Raw genomic sequence first — 27,722 nt, forward strand, 5'->3', positions numbered from 1 at the left:
GTTACTTCAAGCGGAGTCTCCCTTTTTTTCCAAAAATTGTGCCCCACACACACCCACCCATTCAGTGGCAGCACTTGTGCCCTAGTTGTAGACTTCACAGCTAGATTTGCATCAAGCACATTCAAAAATACGACATTCTTAACCGTCCCCAGGATGACCCCGGGGTAGGTAGCAAAGTCTTTCCTGATCCCAGCTCTGTTCATCTTAGATCATTTTTAAAAACAATGTAAGCAAGGGTTACTCCAAGCGGAGTCTCCCTTTTTTCCAAAAATTGGGCCACACAGACACCCCATCAGTGGCAGCACTTGTGCCCTAGTTGCAAACAGGATGTTTTGATTTGCATCAAGCACATTCCAAATCCACAAGCATTTACTCTCCCCAGGATGACACAGGGGTAGTAAATTCCTTGTGGATCCATGACTTGTTCATTTTGATGAACGTTAGTCTGTGCACATTGTCACTGGACAGACGCGTGCGCTTATCTGTCAGCACACACCCAGCAGCACTGAAGACACGTTCAGAGACAACGCTGGCAGCTGGACAAGACAAAACCTCCAAGGCGTAACTGGAGAGCTCTGGCCATTTTTCAAGATTTGAAGCCCAAAATGAGCAAGGCTCCATTTGCAAAGTCATGGCATCGATGTTCATTTGCAGATACTCCTGTATCATCCTCTCCAGCCGTTGACTATGTGTCAGACTTGTTGTCTCTGTTGGCCTTGCAAAGGAGGGTCTAAAAAAATTATGAAAAGATTCCATAAAATTGCTGTTACCAGTAGCACCAGATACGGTGCTACTGGTATGGGTAGACTGTTGAAGATGACGAGACCGTCCCATGTTTGTCAAGTTACAACTGGGAGATTCACTCCCTGCACCTGAACGGTTGTTTGGTGGAAAAGCGGATCTAAGATCGAGTAACAGCTTCTGCTGATACTCCTGCATACGTGCGTCCCTTTCTATGGCTGGAATTATGTCACAAAATTTGGACTTGTACCGGGGATCTAATAGTGTGGCAAGCCAGTAGTCATCATCACTTCTAATTTTGACAATACGAGGGTCATGTTGGAGGTAGTGCAGCAAGAAAGCACTCATGTGTCTTGCGCAGCCATGCGGACCAAGTCCACGCTGTGTTTGTGGCATAGAGGTGCTAACCGTTCTTTCTTCCTCTGACATCTCCCCCCCAACCTCTTTCAACTGAAATTTGACCAAGGTCTCCCTCATCCGCTGAGTCTTCCATGTCCATGGACAGTTCGTCCTCCATTTCTTCATGTTCTCCTGCACCTTCCTCAACATTTCGCCTGCTACCATGCGCCCTTGTTGATCCCTGTCCCCCATGGTCCCATGCCTGCCGCGTTGGTGATGATGAACGTCTGGACCTTGGTGATGTTGTTGTGTCTTGCGCATATGAATCCTCCTGTAGTTCCTCCCCTTCCTGTTGTCCCACCCCCTGACTCCGAATAGTGTTTAGCATGTGCTCCAGCATATAAATGACTGAAATTGTCATGCTGATAATGGCATTGTCAGCGCTAAACATATTCGTCTCCATGTCGAAACTGTGCAGAAGGGTAAATAGGTCCTTGATCTGAGACCACTCCATCAGGGTGATCTGCCCCACCTCTGCATCTTGTTGGCCCAGGCTATACGTCATGACGTATTGCACCAGGGCTCGGCGGTGCTGCCACAGTCGCTGTAATATGTGGAGAGTCGAATTTCAGCGTGTCGCCACATCGCATTTCAGGCGATGAACCGGCAGGCCGAAAGACTTCTGGAGCGATGCAAGTCGCTCAGCTGCGGCGGTTGAACGGCGGAAGTGAGCAGACAGTTTTCGTGCCCTGGTCAGAAGGCCAGCTAGGCCGGGATAGTGTGTTAAAAATTGCTGGACAACAAGGTTCAACACGTGAGCCATACAAGGCACGTGTGTCACCTTGCCCAGGTGAAAGGCCGCACCCAGGTTTGCAGCATTGTCGCACACGGCCTTACCAGGCTGCAGGTTGAGTGGAGACAACCATTTATTAAACTCGGACTGCAGAGCTGACCACAACTCCTCAGCTGTGTGACTCCTATTCCCAAGACATGTCAAGCTAAAGACCAGGGAAGGAAAAAGAGAGCTATTCAGCTCACCCAAATAGTGTCCTCCAGTCTGTGGTGAATGCACGTAGTCCCTCGGACAGGCAGGTCCGTGTTCCAGGAAGGTAGCAAAGAAAAGTAAGTGGGACTCAGCACCAATGCGAATAGATAAAAATTCTCATGCTTTATTTGAAAAAAGTTAAAATTAATAAAGGGTCACAGATCTTTCCAAAAACGCCGTGCGGCTTGCCATGCGGCTTGACGCGTTTCGGACACAAAAAGGGGAATTTAAAAGCAGTCCTTAATCATAAGCCATGTAAGATAGAAGGCAAGAAGTATATATAGCACTTTAAAGGTAATGAGACACAAAGGCAAGATGGGAAACAGGAAGGGAGTTCACTCAGAAAATGCAAATTAGTGAGAGGGGTAGTATGTCATTAGACTCTATTAACCCCATATGTTGTATGCAGTAGAATAAGCGCGTGTTCATACATATATGTGCATGCATTTGAGAAACAGAAAAACAATTCATCAGAATGTGAAGAGGGCCCCACAAGAGCAAATTTTTTGTGCGTCCATGCATATATATGTATGTATCGATCCTTTCTTTTGTCTTATTAATTTATATGTGTCAATGTTCTAGTTTATAAAGAGAAAAAAAAACAACTTGTTTTTATTTATTATGTTTTATTTTATTAATATATATAAATATATATATTTCTGCAAGGAATATTGGAATCATAGTAAATGGATGTGCTTCATATGAATGGATTTTGAAGTATATATATGAAGATGTGTGCGCATATATATGTGCACACATGAGTATATACAGTTAGGTCCAGAAATATTTGGACAGTGACACAAGTTTTGATATTTTAGCAGTTTACAAAAACATGTTCAGAAATACAATTATATATATAATATGGGCTGAAAGTGCACACTCCCAGCTGCAATATGAGAGTTTTCACATCCAAATCGGAGAAAGGGTTTAGGAATCATAGCTCTGTAATGCATAGCCTCCTCTTTTTCAAGGGAGCAAAAGTAATTGGACAAGGGACTCTAAGGGCTGCAATTAACTCTGAAGGCGTCTCCCTCGTTAACCTGTAATCAATGAAGTAGTTAAAAGGTCTGGGGTTGATTACAGGTGTGTGGTTTTGCATTTGGAAGCTGTTGCTGTGACCAGACAACATGCGGTCTAAGGAACTCTCAATTGAGGTGAAGCAGAACATTCTGAGGCTGAAAAAAAAGAAAAAATCCATCAGAGAGATAGCAGACATGCTTGGAGTAGCAAAATCAACAGTCGGGTACATTCTGAGAAAAAAGGAATTGACTGGTGAGCTTGGGAACTCAAAAAGGCCTGGGCGTCCACGGATGACAACAGTGGTGGATGATCGCCGCATACTTTCTTTGGTGAAGAAGAACCCATTCACAACATCAACTGAAGTCCAGAACACTCTCAGTGAAGTAGGTGTATCTGTCTCTAAGTCAACTGTAAAGAGAAGACTCCATGAAAGTAAATACAAAGGGTTCACATCTAGATGCAAACCATTCATCAATTCCAAAAATAGACAGGCCAGAGTTAAATTTGCTGAAAAACACCTCATGAAGCCAGCTCAGTTCTGGAAAAGTATTCTATGGACAGATGAGACAAAGATCAACCTGTACCAGAATAATGGGAAGAAAAAAGTTTGGAGAAGAAAGGGAACAGCACATGATCCAAGGCACACCACATCCTCTGTAAAACATGGTGGAGGCAACGTGATGGCATGGGCATGCATGGCTTTCAATGGCACTGGGTCACTTGTGTTTATTGATGACATAACAGCAGACAAGAGTAGCCGGATGAATTCTAAGTGGACCGGGATATACTTTCAGCCCAGATTCAGCCAAATGCCGCAAAGTTGATCGGATGGCGCATCATAGTACAGATGGACAATGACCCCAAGCATACAGCAAAGCTACCCAGGAGTTCATGAGTGCAAAAAAGTGGAACATTCTGCAATGGCCAAGTCAATCACCAGATCTTAACCCAATTGAGCATGCATTTCACTTGCTCAAATCCAGACTTAAGACGGAAAGACCCACAAACAAGCAAGACCTGAAGGCTGCGGCTGTAAAGGCCTGGCAAAGCATTAAGAAGGAGGAAACCCAGCGTTTGGTGATGTCCATGGGTTCCAGACTTAAGGCAGTGATTGCTTCAAAAGGATTCGCAACAAAATATTGAAAATAAAAATATTTTGTTTGGGTTTGGTTTATTTGTCCAATTACTTTTGACCTCCTAAAATGTGAAGTGTTTGTAAAGAAATGTGTACAATTCCTACAATTTCTATCAGATATTTTTGTTCAAACCTTCAAATTAAACGTTACAATCTGCACTTGAATTCTGTTGTAGAGGTTTCATTTCAAATCCAATGTGGTGGCATGCAGAGCCCAACTCCCGAAAATTGTGTCACTGTCCAAATATTTCTGGACCTAACTGTATATATTATATGAATGTAGGGCAGGAATAGACTAGATATGTATGTATGCAAATTAGATATTATATAATTTCAGGGCAAATACATGTTTGTGTGTTAAAGATAAAATCGACAAACCACGTTCTACCTATGGAGTATATATCGCATTAAATTATATGTACATATATGTACACCATCAGGAACACACAAAACATGTAGTACCCAGGAATCCAACAATAAAAATTGCATTATATATCGAAACATGAATAGTTCATTAATTTATTAAATTCTCCGCTCCTCTGCTACACTTGTTTATCCTTATTTATTATATGTATATAATTATTTACTTATTTATTTGCATATTTTATCCATTTTTTATTTTTTATATATTTCTTATCACCTCTACTTTATTTATTTATTCATTATTTCATTATACTGTTATAATGTGTTATTTATTGTTTATTATTTTACAATTATTCCTTTCCCTATACATTTATTCATACTAAATTGTTTGTATATATTTAATTTATTTATATGTATTTATTATTTCTGGTTTATTTTCCTATGTATATTTATTGCTCAAAATGTTTATATGGCCATTGGTGCTAAAGGAAAGAAAAAAAAAAAAAAAAAAAAAAGTAGAAAGAAAAAAGGGACAGAAAAAACATCATATAACATAGCGTAAATCAGAACGATAATTGAGTCCTTTAGGGTGCCGGGTATCCAGCCGCAGTATCCACTTAGCTTCAGTATAGAGAAGTTCACGGAACCAATCACCTCCTCTCAAAGGTTTTTTCACTTGCTCAATACCTACAACATTCATAGTAGAAAAGTCTCCATTATGAAGATCAAGAAAATGTCTGGTGAGGCCAGAAACAGATCTTTTATATTTCGGGGGATTCAAAGAGGAGGTTGGAAGTGGAATGTGGGTATGCTCAGATATTCTTTTCCTGAGAGGCCTGGAAGTGCAGCCTATGTAATCTTTCAGACATATAGTACAGGAAGCTTTGTATATGACATATGTGGTAGAGCAGTTTATAAAAGCAGAAATATTGTGGATGATGTCACCCACTGGAAAAGATAATGTTTTCTTCATGAATTTGCAAAGTCCACACCGGGGCAGGGCACACTTATAGGAGCCTTTTGTGCTGAGCCAGGTCTCAGTTCTATTTTGGGAGATAAATAGGCTTGGAGGTATCATATTGCCTATGGTCTTAGCCTTTCTGGCCACCACATTGTCACCATTGGATAGTATTTGAGCTAACTCCGGATCCTGATGAAGAAGAGGGATATAACGTAGAAAAACTTCTTTTATTCTAGAAAAATCAGCACTATGAGGGGTGGAGAAAACGATGGAACAATTCCGATTATCAGATGCGTTCTTATTAAAAAGTAGTTCACTGCGGGTTTTCTTTCCAGCGTTTTTTTCAGCACGGAAAAGGATCTTATTCTTATAGCCTCTGCATCGTAGCCGCTTTTTCATGGTTTCCAATTCAGAGAAATAAGCAGTATCTGTGGAACAGAGGCGGCGTGCTCTGAGAAATTCACCAAGGGGTAGATTGTTTATAGTATGTTTGGTATGATTACTATTTGCATGCAGAATGGTATTACCACTGAGCGGTTTCCTGTATAAGGAGGTATTGATGCAACCAGTTTCAGGGTCACCAGTGAGGTATACATCCAAAAATGGAGTAGAATTTTCAGAAAATACCACAGTAAAGCTTAAATTCATGTGGTTTGAATTCAAATAGGAGAGAAAGGTATCAGGTAGGTTGGTTAGGGGTGCGTTTTTCTTGTGTTTCCAGATCATTATGAGATAGTCTATGTATCTCGCATACCAAAAGATTTGGTCCATAAAAGGATTGTCAGGCGTATGTATGTACATGGCTTCCCAAGAAATCATGTATAAATTAGCTAAAACGCAAGAAAAACTAGCACCCATAGGGCAACCATTGACTTGTAAAAAGAATTTCTGGTTAAAGCTGAAGAAATTATGTTTCAAGAGAAACTCACAAATCAGGATGACATAGTCTTTAAATATGTCACTCAGGTTAGTCAGCTGACTTAAGTGGTGAGATAGAGATTTGAGGGCTAATGTATGTGGAATACATGAGTATAGCGATGCAACATCACTCGTGACCCAGAACAGATCATCATTCCAAGTGAGGTCAGGAAGAGTTTGTAAAATGTGCTTGGAATCTCTGATGTAGCCAGCAGAATCCTTAACTAGGGGCTGTAAGATGTTATCCAGCCAGTCTGAAATCCGACTGGTGAGAGAATTGGTGCTGGCTACAATAGGTCGTAAGGGTGGTGGAAAGAGGCCCTTATGGATTTTAGGAAGTCCTTGGAAAATTGGACACACAGGAGTGTCATTAGTCAGGTAATCGCATGTATGTTTGTCAAAGATGCCTAAAGACAGTCCTTGTTCAAGGATAGTATTCAATTTCTTGGAAAAAACTTCCGTGGGATCAGAAGTAAGCCGTTTATAAGTGGCAGCATCCTCCAACATATTCATGATTTCCCTTTCATACAGTGAACTGTCGAGAATAACCACTGAGCCACCCTTGTCTGCTGCTCTTATGGTAATGTAAGGATTTTTACTCAAATCTTTAAGAGCTTTGCACTCTTGGATGGTAAGATTATTGGGGGACACAGGACTTGAAGAAATAATCTTTTTAATCTCAGTTTCCATTAGATCCTGGTATGTGTCCATAATAGGGACACGTGAGGCCACTGGATAAAAGTCCTTATTGGCAGTTTTGAAAGGAGGAATGTGGAGTTCAGGATTATTAGAATTGTCCATTTCAGACAGAATTTTCGTGGAGACATGCTCCTTAAGACTCATGTGTAGTGGAAAGGAATGTACTTCAATGGTAGTATTAGAGGTGGAAGGAATATCTGCATGGCTCTGTTCAGATGAAAAAAAATGTTTTTTAACCGTGAGGTTTCTGATAAAGATATTGATGTCCTTGATGGTCTGAAACAAATCAGCCCGAGATGTAGGGGCAAAATTCAGACCTTTCTTGAGGACTTGCAGTTGACAAGAGCTGATGGAGCATGCAGATAAGTTTATAACAGAAAACTCAGTATGATTAGGTATATTTAATATCTCTGATGCCGGTTTCTGTTGGTACGTCGAGGAGTAAATTTTACCGCACCTCTGGTGCTTCCTTCCTCCTCTGTGGCCATTCCGTTTTTTGATTTCTTAAAAACAGGAAAGCTGTGGACAAACAAGCGCCAATAGGGTCTTACCCGACAAAATGTAGGGAGGGGAGGGGGGAGTAATACTACTCACCAGATGTGGTTGTGAAAGTCACAACCACTATATCAGCATGAATAATCGATCCACGGCTGCAGCCACCCGATGGCAGATAACAGAAGACAATAGAAGTAGGTGTTTGATGCCGCGCCAAAGGATCACAAGTTCAGATATTCAGACCAATGTCACTTTATTTTCATCCAGGTCTACGCGTTTCAGGAGCACCTGCTCCCTTCCTCAGGACCGTCAGTATACAAATAACATCAAATCTTATGATTTGATGTTATTTGTATACTGACGGTCCTGAGGAAGGGAGCAGGTGCTCCTGAAACGCGTAGACCTGGATGAAAATAAAGTGACATTCGTCTGAATATCTGAACTTGTGATCCTTTGGCGCGGCATCAAACACCTACTTCTATTGTCTTCTGTTATTGATTTCTTAAAAGTCGCACCCTCAGCAATATTTGAGCTTTTATCCGAGTCCAGTGAACTGCCACCTGTAGTGTCCAGATCGGTGGAGGTAAAAATTACAGATCTTTCCCTAGGATTGTTATCTTTGCGGTATTTTAAGATAGATTTCCTTGATGTGCTCCAAGAATAAACTTGGTTGGTATTATAATCATTGGTGTCACTCTTATATTTCCTTTGTTTGTATTGGATGAGGTTATCCTCAATTCTATGAATATTGGTGAGGAATTTATCGTGAAGTTTTTTATAGTCTACTGCGTCATAGTTTTTATTCAAGAAGTCTTGTATTTCATTAATTTGTATGTCAAAGGATTTCAGTCTATCTTCTTCCTCTTTAATGATGAGATTCATGAGGCTAAGTGAACAGGTGGTAAGAATATTATTCCACTCTGTTTGGAAGTCCTGATGGAATATAAAAGTAGGAAATTTCTTTATCCTGAGGCCACGTGGGATTATGGATTTTTCAATGTACTTTTTAAGAGTGGCAGAATCCCACCAAGTTCTAAGTCTCTGTGTGAACACCTTTTCAAGGTCCCAAAAGGTATATGTTTTTTCTGAACCAAAGGGGAGGTCAGGTGTGTCTGCAGTATTATCAGAAAAAAATAGATTCAAGTTTCCTTCGCCTTTCCTCATTATCGAATGATGAAATATCCATAGTTTACTCTTTGGGAAAAATATATATATGTGATAGTAAAGAAAAAAATAGATAGAAAAAAAAAATATATTATATAGAAAAAAAGTGCTAAACGTCTTGCAGGCGCTAGGAATGATCTGTGACCAAAAATAGTATATATATGAGATGCATGGAGTTGTATATACTAGCTGGAGATATATATTATACTTTTATAACATAGAAAATCCAATTACTATAAGGACAAATCCTGGGGTGGGCACGAAAAATGGACGCCAAGAACAGGGAAGGAAAAAGAGAGGTATTCAGCTCACCCAAATAGTGTCCTCCAGTCTGCAGTGAATGCACGTAGTCCCTCGGACAGGCAGGTCCGTGTTCCAGGAAGGTAGCAAAGAAAAGTAAGTGGGACTCAGCACCAATGCGAATAGATAAAAATCTTCATGCTTTATTTGAAAAAAGTTAAAATTAAGCCGCATGGTGTTTTTGGAAAGATCTGTGACCCTTTATTAATTTTAACTTTTTTCAAATAAAGCATGAAGATTTTTATCTATTCGCATTGGTGCTGAGTCCCACTTACTTTTCTTTGCTACCAAGCTAAAGACCGCCTGATGCCGTTGCGCTCTGCTGCCAGCATAGTAATGAGGGGTGCGTGATTCCTTCTGCGCAGTGAGAACGCTGGTGGCCTGACCAGGCAGGCTTGGGGCGGAGGTGGAGGACACAGATGAGGTGGAGGAGGCAGAAGCAGTGGCGAAACTTGGACAGACAGAGGATTGACACACAAGTCGTGGGGACGGCAAGACTTGTGCAGCAGACCCTTCACCATCTATCACCATAGTCACCCAGTGCCCAGTCAGCGACATGTAACGTCCCTGTCCATTCTTACTGGTCCAAGTATCGGTGGTGAAATGCACCCGTTCACACACAGCGTTTCTCAAGGAAGTGGTGATGTTGTGTGTGACATGCTGGTGTAGCGCGGGCACACCTTTCTTAGAGAAGTAGTGGCGACTGGGCATCTGGTACTGGGGCACAGCGACAGACATAAGGTCTCCAAAATCCTGTGTGTCCACCAGGCGGAAAGGCAGCATTTCGGTAGCCAAGAGCTTACAGAGGAATAAAGTCAACCTCTTAGCTTTGTCATGGGTCGCAGGAAATGGCCTTTTATTTGTCCACATCTGAGGGACAGAGATCTGGCTGCTGTGTGTAGACAGTGTTGAGTAGGGTGTCCCTGGAAAAATGCAGGTTTGTGAGGAAAGTGCAGGCGGAGACATGATGTTGCCTTCATCCAACGTTGGTGCCATCGATGTCTGAGAGAGCTGTACACACGCACTTGTTTCCCCTTTAAAACCAACTGACGACCTACCACGCAAACTACCTGTTGCGGTTACAGTGGTGGAAGTTGTGCGTGGAAAACCAGGTGTGACAGCTGTCCCCACAGTCCTAGAAGATGAAGAGCGCGCGGATGCACTGGAAGGGGCAGGCCGTGAATGGTTCGCTCCGCTAGGCCGCATTGCAGCACGGTGAGCTTCCCACTGGGACATATGATATTTATTCATGTGACGATTCATGGAAGAAGTTGTCAAACTGCTGAGGTTTTGACCTCTACTAACAGAATCACGACAAATTTTACAGATCACATAATTTGGGCAATCTTTTTCTATGTCAAAAAAGGACCAGGCTAAGCAAGGCTTAGAGGGCATGCGACCTGCTGAGCCCCCCCAACTAGTGCTCAGAGGCAGAGTGGTGGCTGATGATGCAGTTGTAGACATGCTACCAGTGCTCCGACTCTGTCCAGGAAGTCGCAAGGTAACTTCGTCGTCGGTTGCATCCTCCTCCACCACCTCTGTTGACCTCCTCGAGTGCCTGACTGTGGGTTGACAGTAGGTGGGATCTAGAACTTCCTCATCAATTGTTGTGTTTGCACTCCCCTCACCCTCAGACCAAGCCTCTTCTTGCCCTGACCGAATATTTAAGTTGTCATCCCAATCTGGTATCTGCGTCTCATCGTCATCAGTATGTTCCTCATTGTCTATAACCACAGGTGTTACAGTTTGTGACAAAGGGTCAACATTATGCTCAGAAACTTGGTCCTCACGGCCTGAATCTGAGTCACAAAGGTTCTGGGCATCACTGCAGACCATTTCCTGGTCTGTACTCACTGTAGCTTGGGAGCAGACCTCTGATTCCCAGGCTATAGTGTGACTGAACAGCTCTGCAGACTCAGCCATCTCAGTTCCACCATACTGTGCAGGGCTGATGGAGACTTCAGAGCTGGGAGAAAGCAAGTTTGATTGGGATGACAACTCAGAGGACTGGTGTTTTTTGCATGCAGTAGTTGAGGTGGCTGAGAGGGCACTTGTTGGACCACTTGAGATCCATTCAAGCATTTTCCTTTTTTGGCCATCATCTACCTTTGTTCCTGTTGTTCGTGTCCGTAAAAAAGGGAGCACATCGGATTGTCACGGTAAGTAATAGACATTTTACTTTTGCTGGAAGATGGTCTATCTTCAGCAGATGTTAATGGAGCTTTGCCATCTTCCCCACGGAAAAACCCTTTTTTTCCTTTTACAACACGCCTCTTCCCGTTTCCACCATCATCTGTCATTTTGCCACTCATGTTGATTGAGAAAAGATTGTGCACTTAAAATGTGGTAGTAAAAATTGAGAGGTGGTGTAGATTGCAGCGGTGGTCTAGCTTTATTAACAGCAGAATAATCAACAATAATAATCCCTGACAATGCAACTACGGCCCTTAAACTGGCAGCATAAATTGCTAGTATAATGGCTTAGTAACAATGAGTTTGAGTGTGCAAAGGGCAGGAGGGTACAGTGGCAGGGTTGTGGGTCTCTGGGTAGAGGAAAGGAAGCCTGCCTTTCTATCCCTCCTAATGGGGAAATGCAGCGAGGAAATCCCTGACCTTAGCTTCACAGACGCTGTCATCTTGTGTAGCTGTTAAACTCGGTTTTCACGGACCTGTCACCTATGGCTCTGACCCTGCCGGTATGAGCCCTTAAAAGGACTGATAGAAAGCGCTATCCCTATTCTGTACAGCGCTGTGTCCGGTTTTATAATGCAGGGACATGTGACATGGACATCCTATCACACATGCCGTTGCTTCTCTGGCTAAAAGTCTACTTAGCTGTGTGTGTGTGTGTCTGGGATTGGCTGACATGCTGGCCCGCCTCACTACACGCGCGCGTTTAGGGAAGGAAAACAAGGGAAAAAAAAAAAAAAAAATGGCGATCGCCATTATCCATACAGCAGTGATCTGAATGCGCTGTTCCCGCACACTATACACTGAAATTTCATAATAGTGTGAGTCACAGAGTGACTTACACTATTACAGCGGAAAGCCAGCTAGGAATTAGCTTATCTTTTTGCTGCTAGAACCGTTCTCGAACGTATCTAGAACTATCGAGCTTTAGCAAAAAGCTCGAGTTCTAGTTCGATCTAGAACAGCCCCCAAAATCACTCGAGCCGCGAACTGGAGAACCTTGAACCGCGAATCGCGCTCAACTCTAGTCAAGACCACTGAGAGTGACCCGAGTGAGCAAGGCTGTTGCTTCCTGCTCGGCCATGTGCCGTACCTAATGCGGGGACTGTAATTATAATTTCCCAGACTTAATACTCTGTCTGTTTTTCATAGACAGGGTACGGTACTTCTGGGACTATAAAGAGACGACTTTTGATAGTAGCCCTGACATACGTAATTTCCTTATAGTAGTTGAATTGGGTTACTAATTGCTTGGTAGTGGAGTGGTTATCCCTGGACCAGCCATATTAGATGTGTGTAGACAAGTGTCATGTTCATTGCATGTGTAATCTGAATAGACTGATCAGTTTCCTGCAATAGCAATTCCCCGTATTAGCCCTATCCCAGTTTGTGTAACAATAAATATAATTGTGAATCACCATGGTCTTCCATCTCTGTGTGTTGGATTCTGGGTTTGTGTTACAGCAGAATGTTTGTGATCAGCAGATATGACTACTGACAGTCAGCATGTGTCAGACGGCATATCATTTTGCTCATTCCACTGTGAGCCGCCTGCGTGGCCTGAACGCGCTACCATAACCTGCACCATCTCCAGACTTGTCTCTCATTGAGCATATCTGGAACATCATCGGTCAATTGCACAGGTAGCTGCCAGCAGCGGAGCTTGATGATTTGGGTGATCAAGTGCATTCTGCTTGAACAGTCCACAAACATTAATAATCTCATTGATAGCAGTCCAGGCTGTAAGTGCGGGGCTTTCTTCGTGTGGAGATCATACTCCGTACTGAATAAAATCAAGAGGTTTTGAAAAGATTTTCATTCTTTCAGAATTTCAGATAAATTAACTAAACGGCTATTGATCCTATAGTTGACATAATTCCACAACATCTCTTTCCTGGTGCAGATTCAATGCTGAGGAATGCAAGATACAGATGTGTAGAGGATACATCCAATATACAGATCCTTGTGAAAGATAAAGACTAAGAAAATGGGGGCCCCAAGAGGTAAGGGGGGCTTCTTTCACCTCCAGTGCAGGTGGAATACTGCTGTATACTGTTCTGGCACAAGGGGCCTCATCTGTCCGTCACGGTTATATCCTGCACAAGTTGTCCAGCTCAGCGTTTGCTTATCAGAATTATATTATGAAGACAAATGACCTGTCATAAAACATACATCATAGGGGTCTCCTTTAGCAAGTTGTGAAATGCGGCCTAACACAGTTTTTTTGTAATAGAAATGTAATGTTTGCACACAGGAATATGCTGGTGCCAGAAGACAGTAGTTCAGCTACGTTCAGCCTATGTGGAATTCACCATACCTCCAAAACATTATCCTGATTTGGATCCAAAATAAATTCAAAAGACTCATTCCAGACTGGATTAACATCATTGTTTATATGTTTTGTTCTTTTTCTTCCATCTGGTGCTATCGCAATATATAGTTCCACATACGGGTCGGGTGTGTCAACTGTAACAGAATAAAGATCTGTGTGTAAGTCTAGAATTACAATCTTAGTTTGCAGTACAGTTTGACATTTTTTTTTTATGGCTGACCATGATGGACCTCAATCAATTCCACAGAAACAGTCAATCACAATCCTTTCAGTCTGATAAGTTATTTTCTATTTGGCACACTTGTAGTAGCGGGGACTGGAAGTGAGTGGGCGTCACTGGGCAGAGTTAGTGGGGCAACTAGCTGGAGTTAGCTAGCATTAATTTTTAAGTCCACGTAGTGATATAATTAATAATAGAAGTGGGGGACAGGGGATAAGGCTCCTAGAAGGGGAGGGAGCAGGGAGGGGCATAATGAAACTTGTGATGAGCTGCATGCCGAGCGATGCTCACCAAGACAAGCATCACACCCACCAACTAAGCTGCAAATATTCTGCTTTAATTATGCAAGGGGTGGCTTTGCATCCCCCCATGTGGGGGCCGTACCCCCAGACGGCGGCTTCCATTATAAAAAAAACTCCATGACTACATGGACATAAAAATTAATGTTTATTAAGTTCAGCCGGTCACGCCCACTATACCCATTCCTGCCCACTGTCTCCAGCCGGTCATGCCCACTCACTTCCAGTCCCCAATTCTACAAGTACACCTTCTATTTGTCCCATAGATTTGAATGAATCATACAAAAAAAAAAAAATATATATATACACACACATACATATACACACACACACACACACACACACTTATACGATAGATAGGTAGATATAGATATATATATATCTATATTACACAGACACACATATACGAGATAGATATATATATATATATATATATATATATATATATATATATATATATATATATATATATATATATATATATATATATATATATATATATATATATATATATATATATATATATATATATATATATATATATATATATATATATATATATATATATATATATATATATATCTCTATCTCTCTCTATCTATCGTGTGTGTGTGTGTATATTATAAGCTGTACTACCCGGGTTAATAACTGTTGTTAACAAAATAGAATATATTAACAAAAATTTATTCCGCACACAAAAACCACAAAACAGATAGAAATGTAATTATTAAAAAGCAAAAACTAACTAAGCTAATAGAAGCATTTCACAACATATATTTCAACACCACAGATATTCCACACAGATTTAACATCCTATGACCTCACACATACTGAGAATGTCCTTTGTTGCCTATCCTTTGTTGCCTATATTAACCAATCAGAGCTCAGATTAATTAACTGTAGCAAAATAGAAGCTAAGCTGTGATTGGTTGCAATTGGAAGCCTGATAAATCTCCAGGCAACAGAAAGCCCTCCCCCTGACAGTATATATTAGCTCACACATACACATAATAGACAGGTCATGTGACTGACAGTTGCCGTATTTCCTATGTGGTACATTTGTTGTTCTTGTAGTTTGGCTGCTTATTAATCAGATTTTTATTTTTGAAGGATAATACCAGACTTGTGTGTGTTTAGGGCGATTATGTGGCGAGGTTGGTGTATGTGTGGTGAGATGTGTGCTGAGGGTGGTATATGTGTTCAAGCACGTGATAGTGTGTGGTGCATTGTGTGTGTGTGTTCATATCCCAGAGTGTGGTGAGTATCCCATGTCGGGGCCCCACCTTAGCAACTGTACGGTATATACTCTTTGGCGCCATCGCTCTCTTTCTTTAAGTCCTCCTTGTTCACATCTGGCAGCTGTCAATTTGCCCCCAACACTTTTTGTTTCACTTTTTCCCCATTATGTAGATAGGGGCAAAATTGATTGGTAAATTGGAACATGCGGGGTTAAAATTTCGCCTCACAACATAGCACCCGGCACTGCCGGGGATAGTAACTGTCTCTCTTTTTCTCTCCCATTATCTGTCTGTTTCTCCCTCTGTATATATCTCTCTGTCTCTCTCTCTCTCTTTCCCTGCCTGTCACTTTCCCCGTCTGTCTGCCTGCCCGTCACTTTCCCCGTGCCTGCCTGCCTGTCACTTTCCCCGTGTCTGTCACTTACCCTGTCTATGTCTGTTTCTTACCCTGTCTGTGTCTGCCTCTTTCCCTGGCTGCATTGTGACACGCCAACATTCCATATAAGGGCGTGGCTGTGCATTCTTCTGAGGTTCTGGCTACACTGTGGCTCCCAGCTCCATTCGCTTTAATGGAGGCAGGTTTTTTGGTGAATAACTGTAAAGAGCGGGATTAAAATTTCCCCTCGAAACATAGCCAATGACGCTTTCGGGGTCCTGAAGTGTGAGTGTGCAAAATTTTGTGCCTGTAGCTGCGACAGTGCAGATGACACACACACACACACACACATATCTATATATATATATATATATACACACACACACACACACACACACACACACACACACACACACACGTGTGTTTTAAAAGGTTAAGAAAAACAAACATTATTGACAATAGAAAGATGGGTATGTATGTTCATTTGTAAGAATCTCAGCAGAGCTGTGACCTACAAAGCAGTACCCAGTGTAAATGTTGCTAGGAGTGGGGAAAAAGGTCTATAAATGTCACTTACGCATATCACCGAAGGTTCCTTTGGTAACATTAGTGGCTCTTAGGACAGTTACTGTAAATCTGTGAGAATATTGATGTTCAACCTGTGATGGAAAAAGTTGGAAAATAATCAGGTTTTGATAAATGACAGTGCAATGTAAGAGTGAAATGGAAATAAAAACAGGAAAATTAAATATATATCAGCTATATTCCTCATTACAGAATGCTAGAGCGTATTTTCTTAGATTTCTACCATTCACGTCACTGGGGCCATGCTGCAGCGGACGGCCAGGATCTCTGGGAATGAGTAATGTGAAAAGTCTGAATAATCTAGGATGACAAAAGGTGCTGAGCATTAGGACTTGTGGCCACATCAGCCCAGGGCCAGTCATGGCTCCATAAAGCTCCTCATCATATGATATCTCACCACTACAATGTATACATTTACCAAGGAGTACTAAAATGATACAGAAAAGCACTTGTGTCCTGCAAGTGATCATTAATGATATGTGCTGTGAATTTGGATTATTTTCTGCACACAGTATCACGGACCTTACGTAGGCCATGTGCGCACGTTGCGTTCAGTAACTTGCAGAAATGAACGCATCCTCTGGCAGAATTTGTCATTGTCAAATTTGGTTTTGACCACATAAACGCAGGAAATACGCAAGTGTTTTTTATAGCGTTTTTGATGCGTTTTACATGCATTTTCTGTGCTTAAATTGAGATGCGATTTCAACACAAATACACAACTAAATAAAGTTTAAACATTCAAACAGTCGGAAAAAATAAAAAAAAAAAAAAAAATCAAATAATCTTTAAATCATACAATAATGATAATTACCGAAAATTATTAAGCAATTTAATAATTATGTACAAAATAAAGTAAAAGTATTGTTTGACTTCATTTTTTTAAAGTCGGAATGAATGTGAGGGCAAATGGAAACCTCTTTACCTCACTATAATGACAAAAACGCATGCTTTGATTTTGTCAAAAAGCATGCATTTAGCATCAAAAAAGCATGTAAAACGCTAGAATTTTCTTTTAGGATGCGTTTTGATAATTCTCATTAACTTCAATGTTAGCAAAACGCTGCCAAAATGGCAAAAACAATTGACGTTGCTTCTTCAAACGCAGAGATTTTGACTAATTTTTGTCAACAAAAACGCTGCGTTTTTAAATGCATTGCGCGCACAAGAAAGCCCTAATTTCCATAGACTTTGCCTAGAAATCAAAACACATGCAATTTGGCATTAAAACGCTGCAGCTCAAAACGCTGTGGAAACGCATGAAAAAACGCAACGTGCGCACATGACCTTACAGAAGCTGCTAAAATTAGCATCTACATGAAATAAAAGGGCCAGCTTGAGGCCTTTTGGTTCTCCAATAAAGCTTAGGTGAATCACATTTATTTTAGTCCCTGCACTTCCCCCAAAATGTAGAATAATAAATGTATGTCCTGCAAAATTATATCAATAAAAACAACATCTCAGGGGGCAAAAAAGGGGAAAAAAAAAAAAGGAGGCGTCCAAATATTTTTTACCTACTAAATTAAAAAAAAAACCTGGGTAAGTCTAGAATCACTATAAGGGTACGCTCACACGAGCGTTAAAAAATTAGAGAAAATATCGCACTGCACTCTGACCAATGTTAGTCAAAGAGGGAGAGCAGTTGGTCAGCTTTTCTCGTATACAGATTCTGGATGCGAGAAAAGTCGCAACATGCTCCGATTTTCTGCAAGAGCCGTATCACTTGCAACCATTCAAGTGAATGGGTGAGAGAGAAACATCGGACTGCACTCGGATGTTATCCCAGTGCAGTGCGATATACGCACAGGCTGACAATGGAGGAGATGGGGGGGGCATTAACCCCTCCCTCCCTCTCCTCCGCAGCGCCCACCCTCAGCTTCGCAGCTGTGACCCGATTGCAAGATCAGGTCACAGTTGCATGACACTCGGCTCACGCTCGCAGCAGAGCCTGAACCGGGGGTCTTTAGCATATCGTATCCGATGCTCCATCGTGACTCCAGCCTAAGGGTATGGTTCTACTAGCGTATAGCTTGTGATGGGAGAACATTGGAAGCAATATGCTAATGACCCTCTGCTGCGGGTTTCAGCCGAGGGTCATGTAACTGTGATGCGATCTTGCGATCGGGTTACAGGTGAGGAGAAGAGGGAGGGAGCACTTTCTCACCATCTCCTCCACTGCCTGTCTCTGCATATATCGCACTGCAGTTGCATAACATGCGAGTGCACTGCGATGTTTCACATGCTCCCATAGACTGGTATGGGGGTCGGTGAGCCGAGACTCACTGCCAAACACAGCATGCTGCTAAGGCAGGAGAAATCAATCTCAGATGGACACTGCCTCATCGTTTTGCACTGGTGCGAGTGCAATCTGATGTTTAAGGCTAGGGCCCCACTTTGCGTTCTCCTACTCAGGGCTGTATTTTGCCTTCGTGCTGCCCTAGGCACTTAAAGTGGTAGCGCCCCTTAGTGACAACGTAACACTATGCGTTTTCGCACACGACATCTGTTTAAGGCAGATCTACTCTGTAAAACACTTGAAAAGGTATCAATGAGAAACGAAGGGCTCTAACCCCCCTCCCAATGGGGATCACCACAGTCAGGCACATCAAAACATAGCATGAGTATAAAATATTCCCACCACACCATCCCCACTTAAATACTGTGACTGTCACACTGCCCCTAATAAACTACACACTGCCCTCCCTTATACATTATACCCACCACACCTTCCTCAATTATGAAATATGATCTGCACATTGACCTCACATCATGCTGCCCCCTCCTCACAATGTCCCATGCATGCTGCTCCCTCCTCACAATGTCCCATGCATGCTGCCCCCTCCTCACAATGTCCCATGCATGCTGCCCCCTCCTCACAATGTCCCATGCATGCTGCCCCCTCCTCACAATGTCCCATGCATGCTGCCCCCTCCTCACAATGTCCCATGCATGCTGCCCCCTCCTCACAATGTCCCATGCATGCTGCCCCCTCCTCACAGTGTCCCATGAATGCTGCCCCCTCCTCACAGTGTCCCATGAATGCTGCCCCCTCCTCACAGTGTCCCATGCATGCTGCCCCCTCCTCACAGTGTCCCATGCATGCTGCCCCCTCCTCACAATGTCCCATGCATGCTGCCCCCTCCTCACAATGTCCCATGCATGCTGCCCCTCTCCATGAGCTCCTAATGCTGCCTTCCTCTTTTCCATAATGACACCTCCATGCTGCCCCATTCATCATACTAAGACCACCACACTAACGCTTATGCTGAGACACTCACACACACACACACACACACTACGCCACTCTTGATATTGACTCCCCTACATTGCTCCACTCCATACTGAGCCCACACATGCTGCCACTTCTCCATAATGAGCTCCCAATGCTGCCCCCCCTCATTCTGAGTCCTTACACTCCCCCCATCGATTTTGTCATTGCACTATCCCTCAACCCTTGTCCTCTGTCTCTAACATTGGCCCCTCTCTCCCATTCCCCCAGCAGCAGCCTCTCCCCCAGCATCAGCCTCTCTTCCCCAGCCCCCCCAGCATCAACCTCTATTCCCCCAGCATCAGCCTCTCTCCCCCCAGCCTCCCCCAGTTTCAGCCTCTCTCCCCCAGCATCAGCCTCTCTCCCCCAGCTTCCCCCAGCATCAGCCTCTCTCCCCCAGCTTCCCCCAGCATCAGCCTCTCTCCCCCAGCTTCCCCCAGCATCAGCCTCTCTGCCCCCAGCATCAGCGTCTCTGCCCCCAGCATCAGTGTCTCTGCCCCCAGCCTCCCCCAGCATCAGCCTCTCTCCTCTTAGCCTCCCCCAGTATCAGTCCCCCCTCCCAGCCTCTCCCACCATCAGCGTCCCCCAGCATCAGCCTCTGTCCTCCCAGCCTCCCCCAGCATCAGCCTCCCCCACCATCAGCCTCCCCCAGCATCAGCCTCTCTTCTCCCAGCCTCCCCCAGCATCAGCCTCTCTTCTCCCAGCATCAGCCAGCATCAGCCTCCCCCAGCATCAGCCTCTCTTCTCCCAGCCTCCCCCAGCATCAGCCTCCCCCAGCATCAGCCTCTCTTCTCCCAGCCTCCCCCAGCATCAGCCTCCCCCAGCATCAGCCTCTCTTCTCCCAGCCTCCCCCAGCATCAGCCTCTCTCCTCCCAGCTTCCCTCAGCATCAGCTTCCCCCTCCCAGCCTCCCCCAGCATCAGCCTCCCCCAGCATCAGACACTCTCCTCCCAGCCTCCCCCAGCATCAGCCTCCCCCAGCATCAGCCTCTCTTCTCCCAGCCTCCCCCAGCATCAGCCTCTCTTCTCCCAGCCTCCCTCAGCATCAGCCTCCCCCAGCATCAGCCTCCCCGAGCATCAGCCTCCCTCCTCCCAGCCTCCCCCAGCATCAGCCTCCCTCCTCCCAGCATCAGCCTCCCCCCTCCCAGCCTCCCCCCTCCCAGCCTCCCCCGGCATCAGCCTCCCCCGGCATCAGCCTCCCCCAGCATCAGCCTGCCTCAGCATCAGCCTCTCTCATCCGAGCCTCCCGCAGCATCAGCCTCTCCCAGCATCAGACTCCCTCCGCATCAGCCTCTTTCCTCCCAGCCTCCCCCAGCATCAGCCTCTCTCCTCCCAGCCTCTCCCAGCATCAACCTCTCTCCTCCCAGCCTCCCCCAGCATCAGCCTCCCTCAGCATCAGCCTCCCTCAGCATCAGCCTCCCCAAGCATCAGCCTCTCTCCTCCCAGCCTCCCCCAGCATAAGCCTCATTCCTCCCAGCCTCCCCCAGCATCAGCCTCTCTCCCCCAGCAACAGCCTCTCTCCTCCCAGCCTCCCCCAGCATCAGCCTCTCTCTTCCCAGCCTCCCCCAGCATCAGCCTCTCTGCCCCCAGCATCAGCCTCTCTGCCCCCAGCATCAGCCTCTCTCCTCCCAGCCTCCCCCAGCATCAGCCTCCCCCAGCATCAGCCTCTCTGCTCCGAGCCTCCCACAGCATCAGCCTCTCCCAGCATCAGACTCCCTCAGCATCAGCCTCTCTCCTCCCAGCATCAGCCTCTCTCCTCCCAGCCTCCCCCAGCATCAGCCTCCCTCAGCATCAGACTCCCCCAGCATCAGCCTCTCTCCTCCCAGCCTCCCCAGCATCAGCCTCTCTCTTCCCAGCCTCCCCCAGCATCAGCCTCTCTCTTCCCAGCCTCCCCCAGCATCAGCCTCTCTCTTCCCAGCCTCCCCCAGCATCAGCCTCTCTCTTCCCAGCCTCCCCCAGCATCAGCCTCTCTCTTCCCAGCCTCCCCCAGCATCAGCCTCTCTCTTCCCAGCCTCTCCCAGCATCAGCCTCTTTCCTCCCAGCCTCCCCCAGCATCAGCCTCTCTCTTCCCAGCCTCCCCCAGTTTCAGCCTCTCTCCCCCAGCTTTCCCCAGCATCAGCCTCTCTTCCCCAGCCCCCCCAGCATAAACCTCTCTTATCCCAGCGTCCCCCAGCATCAGTCTCTCTCCCCCCAGCCTCCCCCAGTTTCAGCCTCTCTCCCCCAGCTTTCCCCAGCATCAGCCTCTCTCCCCCAGCTTCCCCCAGCATCAGCCTCTCTGCCCCCAGCATCAGCGTCTCTGCCCCCAGCATCAGCCTCCCCCCTCCCAGCCTCTCCCAGCATCAGAGTCCCCGGGCATCAGCCTCTGTCCTCCCAGCTTCCCCCAGCATCAGCCTCCCCCAGCATCAGCCTCTCTTCTCCCAGCCTCCCCCAGCATCAGCCTCCCCCAGCATCAGCCTCTCTCCTCCCAGCCTCCCTCAGCATCAGCTTCCCCCTCCCAGCCTCCCCCAGCATCAGCCTCCCCCAGCATCAGCCTCCCCCAGCATCAGCCTCTCTCCTCCCAGCCTCCCCCAGCATCAACCTCCCCCAGCATCAGCCTCTCTTTTCCCAGCCTCCCCCAGCATCAGCCTCTCTTCTCCCAGCCTCCCTCAGCATCAGCCTCCCCGAGCATCAGCCTCCCTCCTCCCAGCCTCCCCCAGCATCAGCCTCCCTCCTCCCAGCCCCCCCCAGCATCAGCCTCCCTCCTCCCAGCCTCCCCCAGCATCAGCCTCCCTCCTCCCAGCCTCCCCCAGCATCAGCCTCCCTCCTCCCAGCATCAGCCTCCCCCCTCCCAGCCTCCCCCAGCATCAGCCTCTCTCCTCCCAGCCTCCCCCAGCATCAGCCTCCCTCAGCATCAGCCTCCCTCAGCATCAGCCTCTCTCCTCCCTGCCTCCCCCAGCATCAGCCTCCCCCTGCATCAGCCTCCCCCCTCCCAGCCTCCCCCCTCCCAGCCTCCCTCCTCCCAGCCTCCCTCCTCCGAGCATCCCACAGCATCAGCCTCCCTCAGCATCAGCCTCTCTCATCCGAGCCTCCTGCAGCATCAGCCTCTCCCAGCATCAGACTCCCTCAGCATCAGCCTCTTTCCTCCCAGCCTCCCCCAGCATCAGCCTCTCTCCTCCCAGCCTCTCCCAGCATCAGCCTCTCTCCTCCCAGCCTCCCCCAGCATCAGCCTCTCTCCTCCCAGCCTCTCCCAGCATCAGCCTCTCTCCTCCCAGCCTCCCCCAGCATCAGCCTCCCTCAGCATCAGCCTCCCCCAGCATCAGCCTCATTCATCCCAGCCTCCCCCAGCATCAGCCTCTCTCTTCCCAGCCTCCCCCAGCATCAGCCTCTCTCTTCCCAGCCTCCCCCAGCATCAGCCTCTCTCTTCCCAGCCTCCCCCAGCATCAGCCTCTCTCTTCCCAGCCTCCCCCAGCATCAGCCTCTCTCTTCCCAGCCTCCCCCAGCATCAGCCTCTCTCTTCCCAGCCTCTCCCAGCATCAGCCTCTTTCCTCCCAGCCTCCCCCAGCATCAGCCTCTCTCTTCCCAGCCTCCCCCAGTTTCAGCCTCTCTCCCCCAGCTTTCCCCAGCATCAGCCTCTCTTCCCCAGCCCCCCCAGCATAAACCTCTCTTATCCCAGCGTCCCCCAGCATCAGTCTCTCTCCCCCCAGCCTCCCCCAGTTTCAGCCTCTCTCCCCCAGCTTTCCCCAGCATCAGCCTCTCTCCCCCAGCTTCCCCCAGCATCAGCCTCTCTGCCCCCAGCATCAGCGTCTCTGCCCCCAGCATCAGCCTCTCTCCTCTTAGCCTCCCCCAGCATCAGCCTCCCCCCTCCCAGCCTCTCCCAGCATCAGAGTCCCCGGGCATCAGCCTCTGTCCTCCCAGCTTCCCCCAGCATCAGCCTCCCCCAGCATCAGCCTCTCTTCTCCCAGCCTCCCCCAGCATCAGCCTCCCCCAGCATCAGCCTCTCTCCTCCCAGCCTCCCTCAGCATCAGCTTCCCCCTCCCAGCCTCCCCCAGCATCAGCCTCCCCCAGCATCAGACTCTCTCCTCCGAGCCTCCCCCAGCATCAGCCTCCCCCAGCATCAGCCTCCCCCAGCATCAGCCTCTCTCCTCCCAGCCTCCCCCAGCATCAGCCTCCCCCAGCATCAGCCTCTCTTTTCCCAGCCTCCCCCAGCATCAGCCTCTCTTCTCCCAGCCTCCCTCAGCATCAGCCTCCCCGAGCATCAGCCTCCCTCCTCCCAGCCTCCCCCAGCATCAGCCTCCCTCCTCCCAGCCCCCCCCAGCATCAGCCTCCCTCCTCCCAGCCTCCCCCAGCATCAGCCTCCCTCCTCCCAGCCTCCCCCAGCATCAGCCTCCCTCCTCCCAGCCTCCCCCAGCATCAGCCTCCCTCCTCCCAGCATCAGCCTCCCCCCTCCCAGCCTCCCCCAGCATCAGCCTCTCTCCTCCCAGCCTCCCCCAGCATCAGCCTCCCTCAGCATCAGCCTCCCTCAGCATCAGCCTCTCTCCTCCCTGCCTCCCCCAGCATCAGCCTCCCCCTGCATCAGCCTCCCCCCTCCCAGCCTCCCCCCTCCCAGCCTCCCTCCTCCGAGCATCCCACAGCATCAGCCTCCCTCAGCATCAGCCTCTCTCATCCGAGCCTCCTGCAGCATCAGCCTCTCCCAGCATCAGACTCCCTCAGCATCAGCCTCTTTCCTCCCAGCCTCCCCCAGCATCAGCCTCTCTCCTCCCAGCCTCTCCCAGCATCAGCCTCTCTCCTCCCAGCCTCCCCCAGCATCAGCCTCTCTCCTCCCAGCCTCTCCCAGCATCAGCCTCTCTCCTCCCAGCCTCCCCCAGCATCAGCCTCCCTCAGCATCAGCCTCCCCCAGCATCAGCCTCATTCATCCCAGCCTCTCCCAGCATCAGCCTCTCTCCCCCAGCATCAGCCTCTCTCCCCCAGCTTCCCCCAGCATCAGCCTCTCTCCTCCCAGCCTCCCCCAGCATCAGCCTCTCTGCCCCCAGCATCAGCCTCTCTGCCCCCAGCATCAGCCTCTCTGCCCCCAGCATCAGCCTCTCTGCCCCCAGCCTCCCCCAGCATCAGCCTCCCTCAGCATCAGCCTCTCTCCTCCGAGCCTCCCGCAGCATCAGCCTCTCCCAGCATCAGACTCCCTCAGCATCAGCCTCTTTCCTCCCAGCCTCCCCCAGCATCAGCCTCTCTCCTCCCAGCCTCTTCCAGCATCAGCCTCTCTCCTCCTAGCCTCCCCCAGCATCAGACTCCCCCAGCATCAGCCTCTCTCTTCCCAGCCTCCCCCAGCATCAGCCTCCCCCCTCCTAGCCTCCCCCAGCATCAGCCTCTCTCCTCCCAGCCTCCCCAGCATCAGCCTCTCTCTTCCCAGCCTCCCCCAGCATCAGCCTCTCTCTTCCCAGCCTCCCCCAGCATCAGCCTCTCTCTTCCCAGCCTCCCTCAGCATCAGCCTCCCCCCTCCTAGCCTCCCCCAGCATCAGCCTCTCTCCTCCCAGCCTCCCCCAGCATCAGCCTCCCTCAGCATCAGCCTCTCTGCCCCCAGCATCAGCCTCTCTCCTCCCAGCCTCCCCCCTCCCAGCCTCCCCAGCATCAGCCTCCCCCCTCCCAGCATCAGCCTCCGTCCTTCCAGCCTCCCCCAGCATCAACCTCCCCCAGCATCAGCCTCTCTCCTCCCAGCCTCCCCCAGCATCAGCCTCCCTCAGCATCAGCCACTCTCCTCCGAGCCTCCCACAGCATCAGCCTCTCTGTCCCCAGCATCAGCCTCTCTGCCCCCAGCATCAGCCTCTCTCCTCCCAGCCTCCCCCCTCCCAGCATCAGCCTCCCCAGCATCAGCCTCTTTCCTTCCAGCCTCCCCCAGCATCAGCCTCCCCCAGCATCAGCCTCCCCCAGCATCAGCCTCCCTCCTCCAAGCATCCCACAGCATCAGCCTCTCCCAGCCTCAGCCTCTCTCAGCATCAGCCTCCCTCCTCCCAGCCTCCCCCAGCATCAGCCTCTCTCCTCCCAGCCTCCCCCAGCATCAGCCTCTCTCCTCCCAGCCTCCCCCAGCATCAGCCTCTCTCCTCCCAGCCTCCCCCAGCATCAGCCTCTCTCCTCCCAGCATCAGCCTCTCTCCTCCCAGCATCAGCCTCTCTCCTCCCAGCATCAGCCTCTCTCCTCCCAGCCTCCCCCTCTCTCCTCCCAGCCTCCCCCAGCATCAGACTCCCCCAGCATCAGACTCCCCCAGCATCAGACTCCCCCAGCATCAGACTCCCCCAGCATCAGACTCCCCCAGCATCAGACTCCCCCAGCATCAGACTCCCCCAGCATCAGACTCCCCCAGCATCAGACTCCCCCAGCATCAGACTCCCTCCTCCCAGCCTCCCCCAGTATCAGCTTCTCTTCCCCCAAGTCTCCCCCAATATCAGCCTCTCTCCCCCCACCACATGCGCAGATCTCTAGCCTGCATTAGAGACACCCCCACGCTCCTTATGAATCTTCAGCTCTGCGAGCACTTACCTGCTCCAGGGCCCGCTGTCATCTTCCTGGCTCACGTGAGTATGCTCTTCTGACACCAGCTTCCATCGCGGCGTCCTCTGCGGCGTCCTGCTGTGAGCTCTGCATGTGAAATACACACAGCATTGGACGCAGCACAGAGGAAGGAGCTGATTGGCGCGCCTGTGACCCCGGAAGTGCAGGCGCCGGCAGTTCCGGGGTCAATCAGCTCTCTGTGCCCGGCTGCCGCAGTTTGTCTGCATTCGCGTCTTAATTGATGCGGATACAAATAAATGGAGGTGTGCCTCTCCCCCCTGCCCCCTCCGAAAATACAGCGGATTTAATGGATATGAAAAAAAAAAGTTATTTTTTTTTACTGCTAGAAGGTGCCGCCCCCCGCATCCTGCCGCCCCAGGCATGGGACCATGGGTGCCTAATGGTAAATACGGCCCTGCTCCTACTTGCAGTTCAGAACACACGTTTTGGGCTTAATTGATTTGACCAAAGATGCCTTTTTCAGAAATTTAGCGCTGAAAACGCATGCGTATTTACCGCGTTTTTGTTGCGTTTTCAGCATTTTTTACCTGCTTTTCCACCTGTGTTTTGATAGATGCGTTTTGAACATCTGGACACTGATAAATAAAGTTTAAATAGTCAAACTCAATGAAAAAAAATTGGAAAAAAAAGAAACAAATCTATATTTTTGTGAAAAATAATGGAAATAAATTTTAATGAAATTATAGCGGTAATATGATATTTAACCCCTTCACGACCTTGGACGGATCTATCCGTCCAGGATCGTGTCCCGTTAAGCCCCGCCCCCTGCCGCGGGCAGGCTGCGTGGATCGGCACACATATCAGCTGTTTTCAACAGCTGACGTGTGCCTGCTAGCCGCGGGTGGAATCGCTTCCACCCGCGGCCATTAACCCCTTACATCTTGCTGCCAAAGTCTGGCAGCAAGATTTAAATGCGCGCGGCCATGTTTTTTACTTACCGCCGCCCCCACCGGAAGTCACGTGTGTTATCACGTGACTATCGGTGGTTGCCATCGTAGCACAGGGTCATGTGATGACACCTGCTGCTATGATGTTTCACTTTCGTTTTCCCTCGGCCGAGAGCAGAGGGAAAACCAAAGTGACTGAATCTGCTGTTTACAGCTGTATTGCTGTGATCAGCAGATAGATAATAGCGATCGGCTTGCTGATCGCCATAGCCCCCTAGGGGGACTAGTAAAATAAAAAAAAAAAGTAAAAAAAAAAGTTTTAAAAAATAAAAAAAAAAACCTAAAAAGTTCAAATCACCCCCCTTTCCCCCCCATTGAAAATTAAAGGGTTAAAAAATAAATAAATATACACATATTTGGTATCGCCGCGTTCAGAAATGCCCGATCAAAATATAAAATCAATTAATCTGTTTGTTAAACGGCGTAGTGGCAAAAAAGTTCCAAACGCCAAAATTACGTTTTTTGGTCGCCGCAAGTTTTACGCAAAATGCAAGGTCGTTGCAAGTTTTACGCTAAATGCAATAATAGGCGATCAAAACGTAGCATCTG

At 47.9% G+C, this 27,722-nt stretch overlaps 1 protein-coding gene across 3 annotated transcripts in view; it reads right to left on the reverse strand.

Annotated features, from left to right (window-relative positions):
- Nucleotides 1-27,722, reverse strand: part of PLA2G4A (phospholipase A2 group IVA) — a 337,394-nt gene that overhangs the window by 186,256 nt on the left and 123,416 nt on the right. For all 3 annotated transcript variants that reach the window (XM_075320930.1, XM_075320931.1, XM_075320933.1), the window contains 2 exons: nucleotides 16,413-16,494; nucleotides 13,688-13,836 (listed from right to left, as the gene is read on the reverse strand). In XM_075320930.1, the coding sequence (XP_075177045.1) occupies nucleotides 13,688-13,836; nucleotides 16,413-16,494 (231 nt within the window). The remainder of the gene's footprint in view (nucleotides 1-13,687; nucleotides 13,837-16,412; nucleotides 16,495-27,722) is intronic.

This window comes from Anomaloglossus baeobatrachus, chromosome 8 (assembly GCF_048569485.1).
Source record: "Anomaloglossus baeobatrachus isolate aAnoBae1 chromosome 8, aAnoBae1.hap1, whole genome shotgun sequence".
Lineage (NCBI taxonomy): Eukaryota > Metazoa > Chordata > Amphibia > Anura > Aromobatidae > Anomaloglossus > Anomaloglossus baeobatrachus.